At 42.7% G+C, this 22,276-nt stretch overlaps 2 protein-coding genes across 5 annotated transcripts in view; one reads left to right on the top strand and one right to left on the bottom strand.

Annotated features, from left to right (window-relative positions):
* LOC110488624 (homeobox protein CHOX-CAD2) overlaps positions 1 to 1,002 on the bottom strand; it is a 34,547-nt gene extending 33,545 nt beyond the window's left edge. Inside the window, exon 1 of the mRNA XM_090198207.1 lies at positions 559 to 1,002. Within this exon, the coding sequence (XP_090054333.1) occupies positions 559 to 562 (4 nt within the window). The 5' untranslated portion in view covers positions 563 to 1,002. The remainder of the gene's footprint in view (positions 1 to 558) is intronic.
* pdgfrb (platelet-derived growth factor receptor, beta polypeptide) overlaps positions 1 to 22,276 on the top strand; it is a 61,296-nt gene that overhangs the window by 18,635 nt on the left and 20,385 nt on the right. The window contains exons 1-15 of one of the 4 annotated variants that reach the window (XM_090198201.1): positions 10,512 to 10,751; positions 10,875 to 10,950; positions 11,311 to 11,592; positions 12,109 to 12,366; positions 12,724 to 12,854; positions 14,125 to 14,290; positions 15,352 to 15,532; positions 15,932 to 16,047; positions 16,343 to 16,466; positions 16,739 to 16,947; positions 17,270 to 17,364; positions 17,502 to 17,634; positions 17,791 to 17,895; positions 17,993 to 18,103; positions 21,469 to 21,628. In XM_090198201.1, coding sequence (XP_090054327.1) covers positions 10,902 to 10,950; positions 11,311 to 11,592; positions 12,109 to 12,366; positions 12,724 to 12,854; positions 14,125 to 14,290; positions 15,352 to 15,532; positions 15,932 to 16,047; positions 16,343 to 16,466; positions 16,739 to 16,947; positions 17,270 to 17,364; positions 17,502 to 17,634; positions 17,791 to 17,895; positions 17,993 to 18,103; positions 21,469 to 21,628 — 2,120 coding nt within the window. In that variant the 5' untranslated portion in view covers positions 10,512 to 10,751; positions 10,875 to 10,901. Of the gene's footprint in view, positions 1 to 10,511; positions 10,752 to 10,874; positions 10,951 to 11,310; positions 11,593 to 12,108; positions 12,367 to 12,723; positions 12,855 to 14,124; positions 14,291 to 15,351; positions 15,533 to 15,931; positions 16,048 to 16,342; positions 16,467 to 16,738; positions 16,948 to 17,269; positions 17,365 to 17,501; positions 17,635 to 17,790; positions 17,896 to 17,992; positions 18,104 to 21,468; positions 21,629 to 22,276 lie in introns of those variants that run through there. The other 3 variants (XM_090198202.1, XM_021560906.3, XM_021560909.3) reach the window with 3 other exon arrangements.

Raw genomic sequence — 22,276 nt, 5'->3', positions numbered from 1 at the left:
ATACAGTTTATATCTTTATGTTTGAAGCCTGAAATCTGGCAAAAGGTCGCAAAGTTCAAGGGGGCCGAATACTTTCGCAAGGCACTGTATAACACAGGTGTAGTTACTCAAAGACTACTAGTAATATGAGTCATGAAGTCAAATTCATTCCTTTACTCTTCGTCATCATCATCAAATAATTTCTCCAGTTTAGCTGGGAAAATGTGGCGCCATCTAACTTGATCTAACATTTCTCCAGTATTGCCCTTAAGCCTAATGAGATGCACTGAGGCTAGCTAGGTCAACATTAGCCAGCTAGATAGCTAGTTAGCTATAGTATTAGGCTACAGTACATTTTGGGTATAGCAAACAGAGCTACTAGCTAACTCAAATTGGCTAGCATTGGCTAGTAGCGAGCCCCGTTATGGCCAAATCGACCAGGAAATGATACTGTACTGAACAACACTGCCTCATGTGAAAAGAGAGCTCAGCTATATTACTGTACTGAACAATACTGCCTCATGTGAAAAGAGAGCTTAGCTATATTGCTAGCTAGCTACCAACAGCAAAACAACTTACTCATTTATCATTTGCCTTCCTGGTCCAACTGGTCTAGGCTGCTGATCTTGCAGGTTCTGAAGAATGTCTCAAGCACACTGATATCCATATGTGCATCGAAGCTTTGTTGGTCTGTCACAAACACACATTCCATGGGGTCTGCATTGGCTGTCCATGAACGAATTCATTGCAGCACAGACATTCCTCTTCTGTCGACATGGCTGGACAGCACCCGCACAGGCACCACCAGTCTGACTGTAGCTCCCCATCGCTGCTTCCTGTTCTCACTGTCTCAACTCCTCTTCTCTTTATTCTGGCTCAAATTAATAGGGCAGTATGTCCCTATGTTAGTATGTAAAAAGAACAGCTCTTCTTGGAAAGAGGAATAATCAGAAGCAGTCATTGTAATTATTTAGCTGGCCATCTCGGCTAGACAGTGCCCAGTAACATAGCTCCTGTGAACCTGTAGAAACTAGTACCACCCCCACTTTGAACAAGCCTGCCTTCGAAGGTGAGAACACAATTGGACATGGAAGTAGGGCTCCCGTCAGGCTGTAGTCTTCACAAATTCAGGGGAAATTAGTCAACCTAGATATCCTGCAATACCGTGGCAGATAGGAAAATCGTTGAGACAAGTCCCTATTGAACAAGGACAACCATATCTACTCTCTGCTAGCGTGGTCGTGCAGTCGGAGAACCCCCCCCACCCCCACCACAATAAATGCTACAAAACATGACTCCATTCATTTTCAGATCAGACAGCAGACTCTCCCGTTGTGAAAATACTAAAATACCGCTATGGTGCATAATTCTGTCTAATTATGTAGAGAGACTGGAAAACACCCCAAATAGTGTCTAGCGGTGAAGTTTCCCTTTAAACGTGAGCTTGTCCAAGGTGTCGGACTTGACGAGAGTTGCTATCCATTGGAGCACTGTGATTGGTTGCCCACAATTTTGGGCCAGGGCTTAGCGATGTGTCAATTGTAGCATCACAAAGGAGAACAGAACAATGCTTACCAATGCTTACCAACAAAGGATGATTGTGACATCACAAACATACTCCATACTCCCCCTGGCAACAAATAGTGGTTAGTGTGGTGATTGTGACATCACTTTGACCATTGTCCAAAAGGTTACTCAAAATTGTGTGTTTAACCTTTTCACACGTATCAACAAATGGGTGTGATCATTCTGCAGTGGTCCCTGCAGCATCCGCTCAAACCGGTTTGATTGGAACGCTTATTTAAAACGTACAGTTTCGATTGAGGCAACAGTCAGCATTTCAGCTAGCCACACTGTTTTTTTTTACAGAAACATTTTGCACAAACACAGTCCTTACAAAGTTATGTCCTGAATGTGGCAAGTTTATTTTTGGATGCAATGTTCAGACATTCACAGAAGTAACAACAGCATACACAATCATCCAAACCGGAAAATGTAAGCTACGTTAGTCCTAGAGCTAACTGAGGCAATATTGATATCATAACACTAGCGGTCATAAGTCTCAGCTGACAGAAATCACAATATGAATTAGCTAATAGCAATTACTATTTATAATTCATCACATCACGGGTGAGCTCAAGATTGATCTAAATAATTGAGTAAAACACTTTCTAGAAATCGAGGGAATGACGATGGGTAGTTTGTGCACGCCACCATGTTTGTTTTTTGCGTCAACCAAAGATAATAAGAGGAGACAAGAGGAGTTTGGTCTATTTGCAGTATGCATGTTGAAGGGGGTGTGTAATCTATGATCATTCACTTCACTTCACTTCATTCACTTCCGGAAGTTTACCCGAAAGATGAGTGAACCATTCCTTCACCTCATTATAACATCTTTGGTTTGACAGACGTTTACGTGACACCCATAATTCATTGTATAATGTCAACAAACATGGCGCCACACATAGATGGCAAATAGCTTAGCATTAGCTCATTATAATCAGTACAACCTTCAAAAAAGTATTTTACACACATCATAGGTGTCCATTACAATCAATGCAATAATTGGAATGCATTACTTGTTACCAGTACTTGAAAACATGTGAATAAAACTGTAAATACACTTTGCTCCATACATACATAAATTCATACATACTGTACATACATAGTTCATGCTACAGTAGAAACGACAGCATGATATGCAGAAAATAAGGCAGTTACTTTGATAGGAACGCACACATGCCAAAAGTTATAATTTGTAAGGAAAACAACAATGGAGGCAATGTAAGCAAGACTGAGCAAATGTCTGCATACTTGATGTGCGGAAGAAATGGGGAAGGGCTCTCCTCGAAGAGGGATGTTTTTCTGGCTCAGTAAAGCCTCAAACATAAATTGTCCGCAAATCTGAAATCGGCTGTGTTTCTATGTGAATTTATGAGGAGGTGGAACAACCCTCAATTCAAACTGTTGTTATCAAATACAACTTGTTAGAAAATTATTTGAAATTGACAAGTTGAAACATAGCCTATAGCTAATTAACAGGCAGCACGTGTTAACTGTCCTGTTGCGTAACAATCACATTTGAAACAGAGATTGCATTCTGACATCACGTGCATAACGGGTGACCGTTAGAGATATTTGGAACTCACATATGAAAAGGTTAAGGGCCTCCCGAGTGGTGCAGCGGTCTAAGGCACTGTATCACAGTGCTAGAGGGGTCACGATAGACCTAGGTTCGATCCCGGGCTGTGTCGCAGCTGGCCGTGACTAGGTAACCAATGAGGCGGCACACAATTGGCCCAGTATCGTCCGGATTAGGGGAGGGTTTAGCCAGTCGGTATGTCCTTGTCCCATCGTTCTCTAGTGACTCCAGGCACATGCAAGCTAACTTCGATCGGCAGTTGTGTTTCCTCCGACACATTGGTGCGGCTGACTTCCGGGTTAAGTGAGTAGTGCATCTTGGCAGGGCCATGTCTCGAAGGATGCATGGCGCTCAACCTTTGCCTCGACCAAATCCGTACGGGAGTTGCAGTGATGTGACAAGACTCTAACTACCAAAATTGTGGAGAAAAAGGGGTAAAAAGTACACAAAATTAAATAATAATGCGGGTGTGTTTGTAAATTCACTCTGGAGTGCCAGAGTGTGCTCTGGGCATTTGTAAATTCAGATTTTTGTCTGTTTGTAAATTCAGAGCGCACACTGGATGCTCTAGCTGAGGAGTAGGGTTGATCTGAGCATTCGGGCCTCACAACAGCACCCAAGCTAACTGGCTAAAGTTACTTCCAGACACAAATGAGAACACCTCACTCTGATAATTTTGCTCATCCTAGCACCCTAGACTGTTTTCATGTTATCTAGAGCATTAGTGACTGTAACTCTGCTGCTGACAACAATATAATTACGTTTTTTGCTGACATTTACTGACACTGGTCATATACATATTCATAAATTCATCAGTTATTCTGCGCTCTGGCACACTCAGACAAGAGTGCGCTGAAATCAGAGTAGATAGCCAAAATGTATTTACGAATGCACCCAGGGTTGCTTCACGTGCATCTTGTCACTATGGTCTAAGTCAATGTCTAAGAGATGTATCCATCTCCTCTGGGATCAACTGGAACCAACAGCAGCTTGTATTATCTGGGCCGTTCAGGGTTACTGAAGCACAGCCAGGACCTCTTGGCAGATCCTCCCATGGTTCACTGTCTTCACGCTTAATAAAAGTTCCATTCCTCACACAGAGTCCTGTCCTGGACATAGATCTACTCTGCACATACACATTTGTATCTACTTACAACCCCCCACAGCCTCACTTTACAATACCACAGAGTAGCTGATGCACTTTGTCTTTCCCAGAAGCATTTAATGCGCATAGGCACGAGCAGTGAGTGTTTTCCTATCCTTAGGGTCAACTCTGATGTCCACTCTCCAGACCTCTCCTCATCGCCACTCGTGAACGTATACAGTGGTTTGCGAAACTATTCACCCCCTTGGCATTTTTTTTGCCTTCCAACCTATTTTTTTGCCTTCCAACCTGGAATTAAAATAGATTTTTGAGGGGTATGTATCATTTGATTTACACAACATGCCTACCACTTTGAAGAGGCAAAATACAGAAAACTTGAGCATGCATAACTATTCGCCCTCCCAAAGTCATATACATACATTGTAGAGCCACCTTTTGCAGCAATTACTTGCAGCAATTACTAAATTAATTTGATGGCCAAAAAGCTCAATTTTAGTTCTCATCTGACCAGCACCTTCTTCCATATGTTTGGGGAGTCTCCCACATGCCTTTTGGCGAACACCAAACTTGTTTGCTTATTTTTTTCTTTAAGCAATGCCATTTTTCTGGCCACTCTTCCGTAAAGCCCAGCTCTGTGGAGTGTATGGCTTAACGTGGTCCTATGGACAGATACTCCAATCTCCGCTGTGGAGCTTTGCAGCTCCTTCAGGGTAATCTTTGGTCTCTTTGTTGCCTCTCTGATTAATTCTCTCTATGACTGGTCCATGAGTTTTGGTAGGAGGCCCTCTCTTGGCAGGTTTGTTGTGGTGCCATATTCTTTCCATTTTTTAATAATGGATTCAATGGTGCTCCGTGGAATGTTCAGTTTCTGATATTTTTACATAACCCAACCCTGATCTGTACTTCTCCACAACTTTGGCCCTGACCTGTTTGGAGAGCTCCTTGGTCTTCATAGTGCCGCTTGCTTGGTGGTGCTCCTTGCTTAGTGATGTTGCAGACTCTGGGGCCTTTCAGAACAGGTGTGTATGTATATATATATATATATATATATATATATATATATATATATATATACTGAGATCATGTGACAGATCGAGTGACACTTAGGTTGCACAAAGGTGGACTTTATTTAACTAATTATGTGACTTTTGAAGGTAGTTGGTTGCACCAGATCTTATTTAGGGGCTTCATAGGAAAGGGGTGAATACATATGCACGCACCACTTTTTCATTTTTTTCATTTCACTTCACCAATGTTGACTATTTATTGTCCATTACATGAAATTCAAATAAAACCCCATTTAAATTACAGGTTGTATTGCAACAAAATAGGAAATACGGCAAGGGGGATGAATACTTTTGCAAGGCGCTGTAGTTGTCATATGTGACACTGAGGTGACTCGTGCTCATAAATATTGATGTACTGTTTCCCTGGTTGCGGATCGCTCTCTGAGTGTTCTGACGTATGGCCTTCTGGGACGGCGTGACCTCCAGGCCCTGGCGCTTCCGCCACCATCCCCACTCTATCAGTGGGCCTGGGAAAGTTTCATAGGAGCACTGTGGGAATGTGAACTGTACTGTACACAAGTGACACAGAGGGGAGGGAACGGGAGGGGGTGTGTGTTGAGCGTTGACTGGAGTGTGTGCATGCATGCTTGTGCATGTCATGGTGAATGTGTGTGTGTGAGTGACAGTAAGTGTGCCTCCGTATGTGTGTGTGTGTGTGTGTGTGTGTGCGTGCGTGCCTGCCCGCCTGTCTGCCTGCCTGCCTGCCTGCCTGCCTGCCTGCCTGCCTGCCTGCCTGCCTGCCTGCCTGTCTGCCTGCCTACCTGCGTTTGTTTCCTCTGTAACTGTGAGTGTGTGAGAGAATCCAAAAAATGTATAATGAAATCAAACATTGCACAAGGCCCTAGCTAGCTTAGTGCAGGATGACATCCAATCCCTCTCTCTCTGGATCCTCAGCTTTATTAGAACCAGGAGGATGGAGGCGGGGGAGGAAATGTTTGAGTCATGTTGTTGGAACAGTTTAAGAGTTTCAGTTTGGGGAACGGAAGTGCCAAGGGCAGTTTCTTTACACAGGCTTAAAGATCTAAAGATATACTGTATCCAAGTTTGAGTAACAGTTAGCTGGATAGTCAGGATATTTCAAATATTAACAAATTCATATTTTTTATATAGAACCTTTCATAGGCTAGAATACTTACAGTAATCAAAGTAACAGTAATACTTTTTCCAGCACGTTTATGATTCTGTTGATTACTTCTAAAAACAGAACAATTATTATACAGTATTTCAAACTGTATATGACAATGTATGAAACATTGTCTTGTGAGGAGGAACATCTTCATGGTGATGGAACAGTTCCACAGTTGTATCGTGATCAAATGAGAAGTTGGATCATTTTTACTACACATGCTTTTAATAGTAGTCATTAAGTAATCCAGTTCAAAACAGAATTTAAACAATTTTAAGTGCCCACAATTATTTTTAAGATCAATTTCAATGTTTCCACTAAGGATTCCTCCTCCTCTTGCTTCTCCCCCCTCTCTTCCCAGGGCTTCTTTCTTCCGCCCTCTCTCCATTTCCCACCCTCCTCCTGCGTACAGGCCTGTGATCTATCCTTAACTGTTTCCAGACGCCTGCTGCTGCACCCCTTCCCTGTGCCCCCCTTAACGCTCCCCCTCCCCACTTCCACCCACAAGAACCTCCACCCCTCTTTCCCTCTCTCCTTCCATCACATTATCTGTGTTGTCGATATTTCTCTCGGTCCTCTTTCCCTCTAATGATGCAGTGTTTACTCAGGAATACTTCCAGCTCTCTCTCTCATTGGCTGTCTGTAGTCAATGATGGGTGAGCCATGTCACCTTTAACCTCCATTGATCTCTGACATGATGTTGACGCTGAAGTGATGATATTGCTCTTAAAACATCAAAACCAGTCTGCGTCTCAAAAAAAAGGGGGGGTCTGGTAGTGAACCTCAGTGGCTTCAGAAAGTATTCACACCACTTTACTTTTTCTACATTTTGTTGTGTTACAGCCTGGATTACGTTTAGATTTCTGTTGGTCACTGGCCTACACACAATACCCCATAATGTCAAAGTGGAATTATGTTTTTTGACATTTTACAAAATACAAATAAAAAGCCGAAATGTCTTGTCAATAAGTATTCCATCCTTTTCTCATGGCAGGCCTGAATATGTGCAGGAGGAGAAATGTGCTTAACAAGTCACATCATAAGTTGCATGAACTTACTCTGTGTGCAATAATAGTGTTTAACATACATTTTTTTATGACTACCTCATCTCTGTACCACACACATACAATTATCTGTAAGGTCCCTATGTCGAGCAGTGAATATCTAACACAGATTCAACCACAAAGACCATGGAGATTTTCCAATGCCTCGCAAAGAAGGGCACCTATTGGTAGGTAGTTAAAAAATGTAAAAAGCAGACATTGAATATCCTTTTAAGCATGGTAAAGATATTAATTACACTTTGGATGTTGAATCACACCCAGTCATTACAAAGATACATGCATCCTTCCTAACACAGTTGCTGCTGAGGAAGGAAACCACTCAGGTATTTCACCATCAGGCCAATGGTGACTTTAAAACCGTTTCAGTTTAAAACTTGTTAGGGCTGCAATCCCGGGATAATTGTCATCAACAACCGCTGAATTGCATAGCGCCACATTCAAACAATATTACTAAAAATATTTATATTCATGAAATCACAAGTGCAATATAGGAATACACAGTTTAGCTTTTTGTTAATCCACCTATCGTGTCAGATTTTGAAAATATGCTTTACAGCGAAAGCAATCCAAGCATTTGTGTAAGTTTATCAATCGCTCTACAAAACATTATGTACACTTAGCATCAAGTAGCTTGGTCACGAAAATCAGAAAAGCAATCAAATTAATCGTTTACCTTTGATCTTCAGATGTTTTCACTCACAAGACTCCCAGTTACACAATAAATGTTCCTTTTGTTCCATAAAGATTTTTTTATATCTAAAATACCTCCGTTTGCTTGGCGCGCTATGTTCAGAAATTCACAGGAAATAGCGGTCACGACAACGCAGACAAATTCCAAATAGTTTCCGTAATGTCCACAGAAACATGTCAAACGTTTTTTATAATCATTCCTCAGGTTGTTTTTAAAATATATAATCAATAATATATATCAACCCCAACTGTCTTTATCAGTAGGAGAGGGAAAGGCAATGGCAGCCAAACTCTGTCACGCATACAAAACGCTGCTGGCACCCGGCCATACAATGACGCGATGTTATCGTTCTCGCTCATTTTTCAAAATAAAAGCCTGAAACTATGTCTAAAGACTGTTGACACCTTGAGAAAGCGAAAGGAAAAGGAATCTGGTTGATATCCCTTTAAATGGAGCAAAGGCAGGCTATGGAACATGGAGTTTTCAAAATAGAAGCCACTTCCTGGTTTGATTTTCCTCAGGGTTTCGTCTGCAAAATCAGTTCTGTTATACTCACAGACAATATTTTGACAGTTTTGGAAACTTTAGAGTGTTTTCTATCCAATACTAATAATAATGCATATATTAGCAACTGAGACTGAGGAGCAGGCCGTTTAGTTTGGGCAATTTATTCATCCAAGCTACTCAATACTGCCCCCCAGCCATTGGAAGTTAAAGGCTGTGATAGTAGAAAACTTTGGATGGATTAATAACATTGTAATTAGTCTACAATACTAACCTATTTGACAGAGTATTAAGAACGAAATCCTAGAGGAAAACCTGGTTTAGTCTGCTTTCCACTAGACACTGGGAGATTAATTCACCTTTCAGCAGGACAATAACCTAAACACAAGGCCAAATCTACACTGGAGTTGCTTACCAAGACGACAGTGAATGTTCCTGAGTGTCCGAGTTACTTAAATCTGCTTCAAAATCTATGGCAAGACCTGAAAATGGTTGTCTAGGAATCAATGATCAACAACCAATTTGACAGAGCTTGAAGAATTTTGAAAAGAATGATGGGAAAATGTTGCACAGTCCAGGTGCGGACAGCTCTTTTGCCTTGCTCACACTGCAGACCTTAATGCTCAAAACAGTTTTGGAATACTGACTGTCCAAACAACAAGTTACAAGTGACCAAATCGGATTTGTGTATATTCAGACAGCAGTCACTTGCTGATATGGCTATGCTTAGTTGTCATATAATGACGGGTGTGTAGGCTGATTGGTGGTCGCGCGCTACTTGTCTCATCATGCTTTAGCGACTCTTTGTGGCTTGCCGGGCACCTACAGGCTAACTTCCGGTCGTCAGTTGAACAGTGTTTCCTCCGACACATTGGTGCAGCTGACTTCCGGGTTAAGCGGGTCTTGTTTCGGAGGACGCATGACTCGACCTTCACCTCTCCCTAGCCCCGTTGGGGAGTTGCAGCGATGAGAGAAGATCGAAATCCATTTTATTCTTACTTTGTAACACAACAAAATGTCAAGGGATGTAAATAATACTTTCTGAAGGGGAAGAGGGTGTCATTTGAGATTTTACCTCAGTGTTGAGTTTTAAAATACGAAACAACACATTGTATCACCATAGCAGCTTATCAGTAAACAAAACCCCAAATATGGTTTGCTATTGCCGTTCTGTGGTTGCCGCTATTGCCTAATTACTTTTGTATACTTGGAATCCAATTAAGGGTTCAACACGACAGTGGAGTAGTTTTATACCCAGCAGCATTGTTGGGGAATAGGGTCTCATTCATTTGAGATTTTGCCTCAGCTGATCAGCAAACAAACTCCAAAAAATGGTTTGTTGTTGCGGTTCTGTGGTTGCCTTTTGTTTACTTGGAATCCAATGAAGGGTTTTTGACACGACAGTGGAATAGTTTTAGCCCCAGCAGCAGAGTGTTGCGGAGGCACACACTGACCCGTTTGTTAGTTGGACAGAACGCTGGCAAAACAAGAACAAAAACTCTCCGACATTGTTCTGTCCCTGTGCAGCGAGCCATCACATACCTCTCATGTGAACCCATTCAGAACATAGAACCGGAATGTTGTGTACAGAACTCACATCTCATTATTGAGAGGGGAGTAACCTTCCATTGTATTTTAAGAGCCGCATCTACTCTGTTAAGTCCATGTCTATGATTAGCCCGGTGTTCTTTCTGTGGCATACAGTATCTTTGGATTAGGAACAGATTGTGCTGTCATGACATGTGATTTATATAGTAAGCTCCCAACTTGGTTTCGACCTAACCTTGTTGGTCTTACAAGGGTAAAATGCATCCAACATGATCTGAGCGTATCAGTAGCGTATGTGAAGAGATATTAAGAAGATGTTATGAGTTCAGAATGTTCAGACCAACTGAGTCCCACCCTCCCCATGTCCCGATCCCCGAGCTGTCCGAATGCCTGAGCTCACTAGTAACCAGCGTAGGAGGGAACAACACCCTTGCGCTAACCTTGGAGTCGTCTATGTCTCTCTCTCAATAATTTTGTCAGAAGCCATTTACTGTATGAAGGACAAGTGTAAAATAGAAACTCTGGGTAGGGACTTTGTCTTTAACACAAGGGTCAAACTCAATATGCTGGGAGGAATGTCGTGAAGAAAACAGGGGCTATTATGGAGCTAACAATATTCAGTGTTTTTGTTTTGAAATCTGTTTGCAGAATAATTATCTCCTGAAGCGTATCACCATGAGGAGTGTCAGAGTAGGCACTCTCCATCTGACAACCATTCTTACAGGTGAGAGAAACAACCACACATCTACTGAAATATCATGAAAATAAACTGTGAGATATAACATGACTAGAGCCTGAGTCTTTCCTAGTTAGGTTACATGGTAGGGAAAAACTCCTGAACTTTGTATCCAGCTAATTTGCCATGGAGATTGCTCTTTAATGTGGATGGAAAAGAGCATTGATCAGCTTAAAAGGATCTGTCAACATCCCTCCTCCATAACCCACCAGACTGGTCACTTCCGTCATCGCTGTGTAATTGGACAGATATCTGAGTTGTTATTGCTATCTTAACCTTTGACCCTTGACCTGAAGATCTAGCTATTTGATCCCAAACCTGACCTTTTCTTGTTTGTGTTGACTGCAGCTCTTTTACACTTCTGTCCTGAGTTCTGTTGCCTGGAGATCTCCCCTAGCAACAGTGAAGTCGTCATGACAGCGGGTGACTCCATGATCATTACCTGTTCTGGCTGGGGGACGGTCGAATGGAGGTTCAAGCGGGATGACAACGTTCCCTATTTTGGAGTGGAGAACCAGAACACAACCAGTGTTCTCATTCTGGACAATGTGACGTGGAGCCAAACGGGAGTATATGTCTGTACCGAGGCTTGGACTGACGAGACTATAGAGGTGGCAGTCTTTGTTCCGGGTGAGAACACTGTTATAACTTTAAAATGAGATTAAGATCACTTTATTGGTCAATTAGACACATGGTCCAATGAAAATGGTACTTCTTCTTTTAACACAACCCCTACAAGAGACACACATACAACTTTTTTTGGAGAGGTGCGCAGGGCTGCCACGCTCAGCACCATTGTAGTGTGGTTTAAGTGCCTTGCTCAAGGGTACAGCGGCATCTAGGATTTGACACCAGCAACCATCTGGTTACTGGCTCGTCTCTAACTGCTAGGCAACATGCCACCCTCTTTACACTCTGTCACAGCTATTGTACTTTTACAAAGATAGGTTAGGTTAGACAACTGTTATGTTCCCACTGCCCAGGCAAATATTGGATATTGTAACAGCAAACTCCACTTATAGGCCTCAATATCTTGGTTCAATCATAATATAAAGAAAATGTTTTTATTCCTCATATGGTGTGAAATGTTTCCTCTTATCCCTCAAGTGATGCTAAGTCTTCCCGTCCCTTGTTTTCCTCACACAGATCCTGATGTGTGGTTCATTGAGAGTTTCCATGGCATGGTGACCAAGACCAGCGAGGAGGGGATCATCCCGTGTGTGGTCACCAACCCCCAGATCAACGTCACCCTCTACGAAAGAGACAGTGACATGCACCTGAAGGGGGTCTACATCCCAAGTGAGGGCTACAGGGCGCCACTGGAGGACAGGACCTATGTGTGCCGAGGAGAGCTGAACGGGGAGGAGAAAGAGTCCCAGGCTTTCTACGTATTCAGCATTGTTGGTGGGTACCTGGACTGAGGCTGGGGCTGGGGGTCAGAGATGGGCCTGGGGATGTAACAATGAAGGAGACTAGAGAAGGCTAGAGACCTAGCGTTTCATGACATTCATTGTACTGTACAGGCCATGCACGTCATTGTTGATATGCATGTCTGGATGTAACAACGACAGTATTGCAAGGGTATCAATCTATGGTCTCAAGCTGTTGAATATCAGTGATATTGCTAAGTAAGCAATATGTTCTCTTTCACCTTACGGTAATGTCTAAAAATAACAAGGAACTCATTATCTCTATCCCGCTCTCCCTCACACCCTCCCTTTTTCTTTCTTTTCTTGGCTTTCCACACATTTCCCGTGTTAGTTCCGGAGACGATCGACGCCTACATCAATGCGTCTAAGACGGTGCTGAAGCAGGGCGAGCCTCTGACCGTGAACTGCACGGTGCACGGAGTGGAGCTGGTCTTCTTCTCCTGGGACTATCCCAATAGAGACGTGAGTGGGAGAGAAGAGAGGAGAACAGGCATAGAGCAAATTACATCAAGATGTCTGTGTAGCCACACCTAGATGTGTTAAGTTCCCAGGAAATATCATTCATGACAGACACATGGTTTTCATATCATCATTCATAATACACTATCTTTTTGGTGGTGAAAGTGTTTTACCTCTACGGGGTCGATGTCCCTATACCGGGTCGGTGTCCCTATACCGGGGCGTTTGAGCTAACGTGCGCTAATGTAATTAGCATGATTTTGTAAGTAACAGCAAACTTTCCAGGACATATGTCTTCTATGGCCAGAAAGCTTAAATTCTTGTTAATCTAACAGTAGCTACAGTAGCTATTACAGTGAAAAAAAGACCATGCTATTGTCTGATGAGAGTGCACAACAACAAAAAATGTATCACGGAAACTGGTTTGATACATTCACCTCTGAAGGTAAATAATGTACTTACATTCAGTAATCTTGCTCTGATTTGTCATCCTGAGGGTCCCAGAGATAAAATGTAGCATAGTTTTGTTTGATAAAATCTATTTTTATATTAAAATGTAGGAACTGGGTTTTATAGTTTGAACCCCTGCTGTCTCTGGCTCTACACCCACCCCGCCCGGCCATTTAGATGCGTGAAAGTTAGTGTATTAGCTAATGATCCATCATGTATGACATTCCTGGGAGTGTGTGAACTTACGTTTTGTATTACCATATCATTTGTGTATGTTCTCTATAGCTATGTACTTGTAAATGTATAAATTGACCATTTCGGCACATTTGGGCACACTTGATACAAAATATTGTCCAGTATTGCAATGCTTCACTGGATAAATCTTAAACGTTGCACACAATATAAAATTGTGCCTAATCTGCAATATTATATTATGGCCTTTCACTTGCATTTGTTTGTTTTATCTTTTACCAGATCTAATGTGTTATATTCTCCTACATTAATTTCACATTTCCACAAACTTCAAAGTGTTTCCTTTGAAATGGTTTCAAGAATATGCATGTCCTTGCTTCAGGTCCTGAGCTCCAGTCAGTTAGATTTGGGTATGTCATTTTAGGCAATTTTTTTTTATTTTTAACTGTCAGATCCTTAAGAGGTTTGAAGGCCCTTGTGATAGGATTTCACTGATAGATATACATGTGGATAAAACCAACACATCCTGTTAAACTAGTAGAATCTGATATTACTTAGTTTGTACTTCTATGGCCTTCTCTCAGAAGGAATACAAAATATATGCACCCCTTTCCTCCCCTGTGTCTGTCAGGTGGACTCCATTGAGCCTCTGACTGACGTCCTGTCATCCCAGAAGATGCGCTCACGCCTCATAGTCTCCAAGGTGACGCTGGCCAACACGGGCCAGTATGCGTGTCATGTCCACGAGGGTGTCCAGGACCAGAGAGCCACAGCCAACGTCAACATCACCATCCTTGGTGAGAAGGAGACAGGAAGAGACTCTCTAAAAACAAACAATGACTGGATAGATTATTATTAAGGCAATTTTTTTGAGACCGAAAGAGCATCACTCATAATATGAACCCCAATGCACTACGCAAGAGAGAGTTCTATTAAAAATAAACCACATGTGATTTTTTTTATTTTTTATCATTTAGCTAGTGAACGTCACTGAACATACAAGCACAACATCTGTGTTTTGTGTGAGATAGTCGATTAAAATAACATTGAATTATTATTTCTGATAATATTATATACAAAGTGTCCAATCTGAGAGATATTGTCGAATCAGAATCAGCACTGTGCCTTTACCTTAGAAGTCACTTAAAATAATTGAAATTCATTCAACTTAACTGCGCCCAACAAGCTGCTAAAGGGAAGTCAGCAGAACGTTTTTTGAAGGGTAAAACCCAAAAATTTTTCTCTATCACCCTCTTTGAGGATTGGAAGTAGCCAAAGAGACAGTCGTGCCTCTGTGAACGCTTACCCGATTCCCACTGAGGTTGTGTTATATTTAGGCCACAGTAAGTCAAACATGTATAAACTGCCTTCTTCATACAGCCAGGGCATTCATGTTGCAAGTCTTTCTCTCTACATGGCTCTGGGCCAATACTCTGGACAGCCCACTGGAAATGACAGATCCTCGTTTCAGTCTCGAAACAGTTCAACCATTTGACTAGGAAGCTTTGTAATCACCTCAGCCTATACAATATGGAACCACTATACTTAGCAGCCATACTGTAAACACAGTGAATTACACTTAATACTCTTAAATAGTAGTTACGATAAAGGAGAAGAAAAATACACTTTTGATAACTTAGCATATACATGCTGGGCATAAGAAAACATTGGCTGCAGATATGGATCACAAATTTAAAGGCCTCTTCCCTTGCCCTGGATGCCTGTGTGTTTCAGCTTCTCAACTCCCATTTGTCAAGCTATTTATTCCTTAACGCAGGCTACATGTTCTTGCAGAATGTTCACAGAGGTACTATACTTATTATGCGTTTACTAACTAATGACAACCTTCTTCTGTCAGAGCAAGGCTTTGTGGAGCTGAGGTCCGTCCAGGATCGTAATGTCTCGGCCCAGCTGCACCAGAACGTAGAGCTGAGGGTGGAGATTGAAGCTTACCCCCCTCCACGTGTCTGCTGGACCAAAGATGATGCCACGGTCAACGGGGACAACGTCGTAATCACCAAGCAGGAGCATGAGACCAGGTGAGACAACCTGGACGACGATCAATTCTAATCAATCTGGAGATTGAATTTCTCAGATTAGATCAATAGAGTTTGTTCTATTTGTCGTCACATGTAAGTATAAAACAGATCAGGCAACCAGATTTACAATCCCACTTGTGTGGTATGCAATGCATTACATTAGCAACTAATTGGGTAATTTACCCCTCAGAAATGGTCTTAGTCTGCCTCTGGTTCCTGCTGGGTGTTGGGTTACCTGCTGTCTAGGCTTTATCTGCTGTTGACTGATAGAGACTGGGTGTCTCAGGAGGTTTTATGGTTTTAGCGATGTTGATGGATTTATTAAGATAAACCCATTTTTCCAGGATCAGTGAACCAACATTTATAACTGTGTGGTTTCCCATTACCCTTCTATCTCAGGTACGTCAGCACGTTGACCCTGGTGAGGATCAGGACAGAACAGAAAGGCCTCTACACCGTTCACGTCGCCAACGGCGATGACACCAAGAAATTGACCTTTGATCTAGAGGTCAAAGGTGAGTCGCCTTTGCAACCAATGTGGTGTATATCAGTCGTCTGTTAAGTGGTTCCTTCTCCTCCTTTACCTTTTGTCATCAGCACTGATTTGAAAGAACTGCATCCACCATGGATGTAGCTCCATTGCTTTCACACTCTCTATACTTTGAGATCAGTATAAATAAATGAGAGGCTGATGATAATAAAAAGTAACTTAAGACTATTGAAATTCCACCCTGGCTCAACATATACCTACACTTGTCGTCTAGATTCATGGGATATGTCGTTCCTAATCCTGTACCCCTCTCTGTGTAGTCCCCCCTCAGATCACAGACCTGTCGGACCACCACCTCCCTGGGAAGAGGCATGCAGTGACCTGTGTGGCTGAGGGGGTACCTTCCCCCACCATCCAGTGGTTCAGCTGTGACAGCATGCTCAAGTGGGTCATGTCATCATCATCACACTGTCAGTGTCTGGCATTCTGTCACACTCTGGACACTAGAGGGCAGACTTAGCTTGTTTCGTTTTAGTAATCACAGTTTAAACTGATATCAGGCCAACTATGGGTTATCAGACAGCTTCTATACCAGAGTACATTAGCTCACAGCATTTACCTCAGACACACCTGAGTGAAGGTAGCAGTAGTAGTAGTTCACCTTTACTACTGTACTATTGAAACACCTGTAGTTATCATCATAACATCTCTCCCAGGTGCAGTAACCGGAGCACAGTGTGGCAGCCCCTAGTGTCAGACCCTGAGACCCTGAGCGTCCAGACCAACATCAGCTTCAACGAGAGCCGTATGGTGGGCCAGGTCCGCAGCCAGGTCATCTTCCACAAGCCCCAGCAGGTGAGCGTCCGCTGCGAGGCCAGCAACGAGAGAGGACTCCGCAGGAGGGACGTCAAACTGGTATCCAGCAGTATGTATCTAAAGACCGAACCAAACAATGATGCTATTGCCATTATCGAAGAACAACATTTTTATCTATGGGGATATTTGTATTTCGATGTGTATCATCTACCTAAGGGGTTGCATTTATCAAAGTACATACTGTAACTAGACAGTCCTGGAGAGTTGCAGGGTGTACTGTGCAGGCTGTTGGTTCCAGTCCAGCACTAGCACACTTGATAAATAGTTTATGTATAAATAATGGTGTGAATGTTAATACTAGGAACAAATGTTCTCTGTGACTATGTCGACTATGTCATAGTTGGATGTTAATGTTCTGTGTTGTGTTCTAGCTTTTTTCTCCCAGGTGGCAGTGTTGGCTGCGGTTCTAGCCCTGGTAGTCATCGTCATCATCTCCATCATCATCCTCATCGCTGTGTGGAGGAAGGTGAGACTACACAAAGCCACAGTGAACAATGTTAAAACAACTATGCAAACTATGCAACTATGCAGTACAATTACTAACTCACTCATCTCAATGTGCCTGAGTGATTGGGTAACTCTTTCTCTTGTGTGTTGCCTCAGAAGCCTCGCTATGAGATCAGGTGGAAGGTGATCGAGTCAGTGAGTCTGGACGGACATGAGTACATCTATGTTGACCCCATCCATCTGCCCTATGACCTTGCCTGGGAGATGCCCCGAGACAGCCTGGTGCTGGGTAAGGACCAGGAACCATGGGGGAAGGGGGTGCCAATGATGTCTATGGGGGTACCCCAAATCTTTATTTGATAGTGTATTTAATTAATAGAGACAGATACAAGTTACTGTTCATATTGACTGTTCTGATTTGGGCAATGTTTGTGTTTTGTTCCAGGTCGCACTCTTGGGTCCGGAGCATTCGGCAGGGTGGTCGAAGCGACCGCGTATGGTCTCAGTCATTCCCAGTCCAGCACGAAAGTGGCAGTGAAAATGCTCAAATGTAAGTGAGAACAATCATCTTCAGCATAGAGGTAGTTTTAAGCCTGTATGCAGTCTGTTTCATGCTTTAGTTCTCTGACCTCTGAACACTCCTCCAGCCACGGCCAGGAGGAGTGAGACCCAGGCTTTAATGTCAGAGCTGAAGATCATGAGCCACCTGGGGCCTCACCTCAACATTGTCAACCTGCTGGGGGCCTGCACCAAACAGGGTGAGCCCTGCCCCCTTCACCACAGCAACAATCACAAGCTCACAACCTAATGTCATTAGTCTCTGAAATCCCAGACCTAGGGCAACAGCATGTACAGTGGCTTGCGAAAGTATTCACCCACCGTTAGCATTTTTCCTATTTTGTTGCCTTACAAACTGGATTTAAAATGGATTTGGGGGGGTTGTATCATTTGATTTACACAACATGCACAGCAACACTTTGAAGATGCAAAATAATTTTTATTGTGAAATAAACAAGAAATAAGATGAAAAAACTGAAAACTTGAGCGTGCATAACCATTCACCCTCCCAAAGTTAACACTTTGTAGAGCCACCTTTTGCAGCAACTACAGCTGCAGGTATCTTCGGGTGTCTGTATAAGCTTGGCACATCTAGGCACTGGGATTTTTGCCCATTCTTCAAGGCAAAACTGCTCCAGCTCCTTCAAGTTGGATGGGTTCTGCTGGTGTAAAACGATCTTTAAGTCATACCACAAATTCTCAATTGGATTGAGGTCTGGACTTTGACTAGGCCAATCCAAGACATTTAAATGTTTCCCCTTAAACCACTCGAGTGTTGCTTTAGCAGTATGCTTAGGGTCGTTGTCCTGCTGGAAGGTGAAACTCCATCCCAGTCTCAAATCTCTGGAAGACTGAAAAAGGTTTCCCACAAGAACTTCCCTGTATTTAGCGCCATCCATCATTCCTTCAGTTCTGACCAGTTTCCCAGTCCCTGCCAATGAAAAACATCCCCACAGCATGATGCTGCCACCACCATGCTACACTATGGGGATGGTGTTCTCGGGGTGATGAAAGGTGTTGGCTCAATTTTAGTTCATCTGACCAGCACTTTCTTTCATATGTTTGGGGAATCTCCCACATGCCTTTTGGCGAACACCAAACATGTTTGCTTATTTTTTTCTGGCCACTATAACTTCCATAAAGCCCAGTTCTGTGGAGTGTATGGCTTAAAGTGATCCTATGGACAGATACTCCAATCTCCACTGTGGAGCTTTGCAGCTCCTTCAGGGTTATCTTTGGTCTCTTTGTTTCCTCTTTGATGAATGCCCTCATTGCCTGGTTCGTGAATTTTGGTGGCCGGCCATCTCTTGGCAGGTTTCTTGTGGTGCCATATTCTTTCCATTTTTTAATAATGGATTTAATGGTGCTCCGTGGGATGTTCAGTTTCTGATATGTTTATATAACCCAACCCTGATCTGTACTTCTCCACGACTTTGGACCTGACCTGTTTGGAGAGCTCCTTTTCTTCATGGTGCCGCTTGCTTGGGGGTGCCCCTTGCTTAGTGGTGTTGCAAACTCTGTGGCCTTTCAGAACAGGTGTATATATATATACTGAGATCATGTGACAGATCATGTGACACTTAGATTGCAAACAGGTGGACTTTATTTAACTTATTGTGTGACTTCTGAAGGTAATTGGTTGCATCAGATCTTATTTAGGGGCTTCATGGCAAAGGGGGTGAATAGATATGCACGCACCACTTTTATTTTATTTTTATTTATTTTTTTAGAAAAAAAATTATCATTTCACTTCACCAATTTTGACAATTTTATGTATGTCCATTACATCAATTTAATTCAATTAATCAATTTAAATGACAGGTTGTAATGCAACAAAATAGGAAAAACACCAAGGGGGTGAATACTTATGCAAGGCACTATATGCTGGAACATTAATGTGGGAGTTAAGCCATCTGCCTAAGGAGACAATAACATCATAGTTACAAACTTTTCTTTTTACTAACCATGTAATTGTACAGTGGGGAGAACAACTATTTGATACACTCCCAATTTTGCAGGTTTTCCTACTTACAAAGCATGTAGAGGTCTGTAATTTGTGTCATAGGTACTCTTCAACTGTGAGAGACAGAATCTAAAACAAAAATCCAGAAAATCACATAGTATGATTTTTAAGAAATTCATTTGCATTTTATTGCATGACATAAGTGTTTGATACATCAGAAAAGAAGAACTTAATATTTGGTACAGAAACCTTTGTTTGCAATTACAGAGATCATACGTTTCCTGTACGTTTCCATACAGACCTTCTCCAGATCCTTCAGGTTTCGAGGCTGTCGCTGGGCAATACGGACTTTCAGCTCCCTCCAAATACTTTCTATTGGGTTCAGGTCTGGAGACTGGCTAGGTCACTCCAGGACCTTGAGATGCTTCTTACGGAGCCACTCCTTAGTTGCCCTGGCTGTGTGTTTCGGGTCGTTGTCATGCTGGAAGACCCAGCCACGACCCATCTTCAATGCTCTTACTGAGGGAAGGAGATTGTTGGCCAAGATCTCGCGAAACATGGCCCCATCCATCCTCCCCTCAATACGGTGCAGTCATCCTGTCCCCTTTGCAGAAAAGCATCCCCAAAGAATGATGTTTCCACCTCCAAGCTTCACGGTTGGGATGGTACTCATCCTTCTTCTTCCTCTAAACACGGCGAGTGGAGTTTAGACCAAAAAGCTCTATTTGTGTCTCATCAGACCAGATGACCTTCTCCCATTCCTCCTCTGGATCATCCAGATGGTCATTGGCAAACTTCAGATGGGCCTGGACATGTGCTGGCTTGAGCAGGGGGACCTTGCGTGCGCTGCAGGATTTTAATCTATGACGGCGTGTGTGTTACTAATGGTTTTCTTTGAGACTGTGGTCCCAGCTCTCTTCAGGTCATTGACCAGGTCCTGCCATGTAGTTCTGGGCTGATCCCTCACCTTCCTCATGATCATTGATGCCCCACGAGGTGAGATCTTGCATGGAGCCCCAGACCGAGGGTGATTGACGGTCATCTTGAACTTCTTCCATTTTCTAATAATTGCGCCAACAGTTGTTGCCTTCTCACCAAGCTGCTTGCCTATTGTCCTGTAGCCCATCCCAGCCTTGTGCAGGTCTACAATTTTATCCCTGATGTCCTTACACAGCTCTCTGGTCTTGGCCATTGTGGAGAGGTTGTAGTCTGTTTGATTGAGTGGTGGAAAGGTGTATTTTATACAGGTAATGAGTGGAGAACAGGAGGGCTTCTTAAAGAAAAACTTGCAGGTCTGTGAGAGCCGGAATTCTTACTGGCTGGTAGGTGATCAAATACTTATATACTTATGTCATGCAATAAAATGCTAATTAATTACTTAAAAATCATACAATGTGATTTTCTGGATTTCTATCTCTCACAGTTGAAGTGTACCTATGATAAAAATTACAGACCTATACATGCTTTGTAAGTAGGAAAACCTGCAAAATCGGCAGTGTATCAAATACTTGTTCTCCCCACTGTATGTGTAATACAATATTTCACACAAACTCTTCCCCAATGAAGATAAAAATGTCCCTTTTGTGGCATCCAACCTCTCAGGCCCTCTCTACCTGGTGACAGAGTACTGTCGCTATGGAGACCTGGTGGACTACTTACACAAGAACAAGCACTCGTTCCTGCAGTACTACCTTGAGAAAAACCAGGAGGACTCTGGCTGCCGCATCTCTGGAGGGAGCACCCCTCTCAGCCAAAGGAAAGGGTGAGAGCTACCTCCTCATCTGGTGTTTCACTCAGGTCTTCATTTGGAAGATAAAGAAGAGGTTATATTGGCCAGTACGTGGATAAAATACTCAGGCCCTGAATGGGAGAAAGACATACACTACCATTCAAAAGTTTGGGGTCACTTAGAAATGTCCTTGTTTTTGAAAGACAAGCACATTTTTGCCCATTAAAATAACATCAAATTGATCAGAAATACAGTGTAGACATTGTTAACACTTCTTTGGGACTGGGGGGGCAGTATTGAGTATCTTGGATGAATAAGGTGCCCAGAGTAAACTGCCTGCTACTCAGGTTCAAAAGCTAGCATATGCATATAATTAGTAGATTTGGATAGAAAACACTCAGAAGTTTCTAAAACTGTTTGAATGATGTCTGTGAGTATAACAGACCTCATATGGCAGGCAAAAAGCTGAGACAAAAATCCACCAGGAAGTCGGAAATCTGAGGTTTGTAGTTTTTCAAGTGATTGCCTATCCAATATACAGTGTCTATGGGGTCATATTGCACTTCCTAAGGCTTCTACTAGATGTCAACAGTCTTTAGAACCTTGTTTCAGGCTTCCACTGTGAAGGGGGAGCGAATAAGAGCTGTTTGAGCCAGGTGCCTGGCAGAATGCCATCAGCTA

Source organism: Oncorhynchus mykiss, chromosome 14 (assembly GCF_057628025.1).
Source record: "Oncorhynchus mykiss isolate SJ-2025 chromosome 14, ASM5762802v1, whole genome shotgun sequence".
Classification (NCBI taxonomy): domain Eukaryota; kingdom Metazoa; phylum Chordata; class Actinopteri; order Salmoniformes; family Salmonidae; genus Oncorhynchus; species Oncorhynchus mykiss.
The sequence above is the reverse complement of the archived record's forward strand: the minus strand, read 5'-3'. Positions and strand labels throughout refer to the sequence as shown.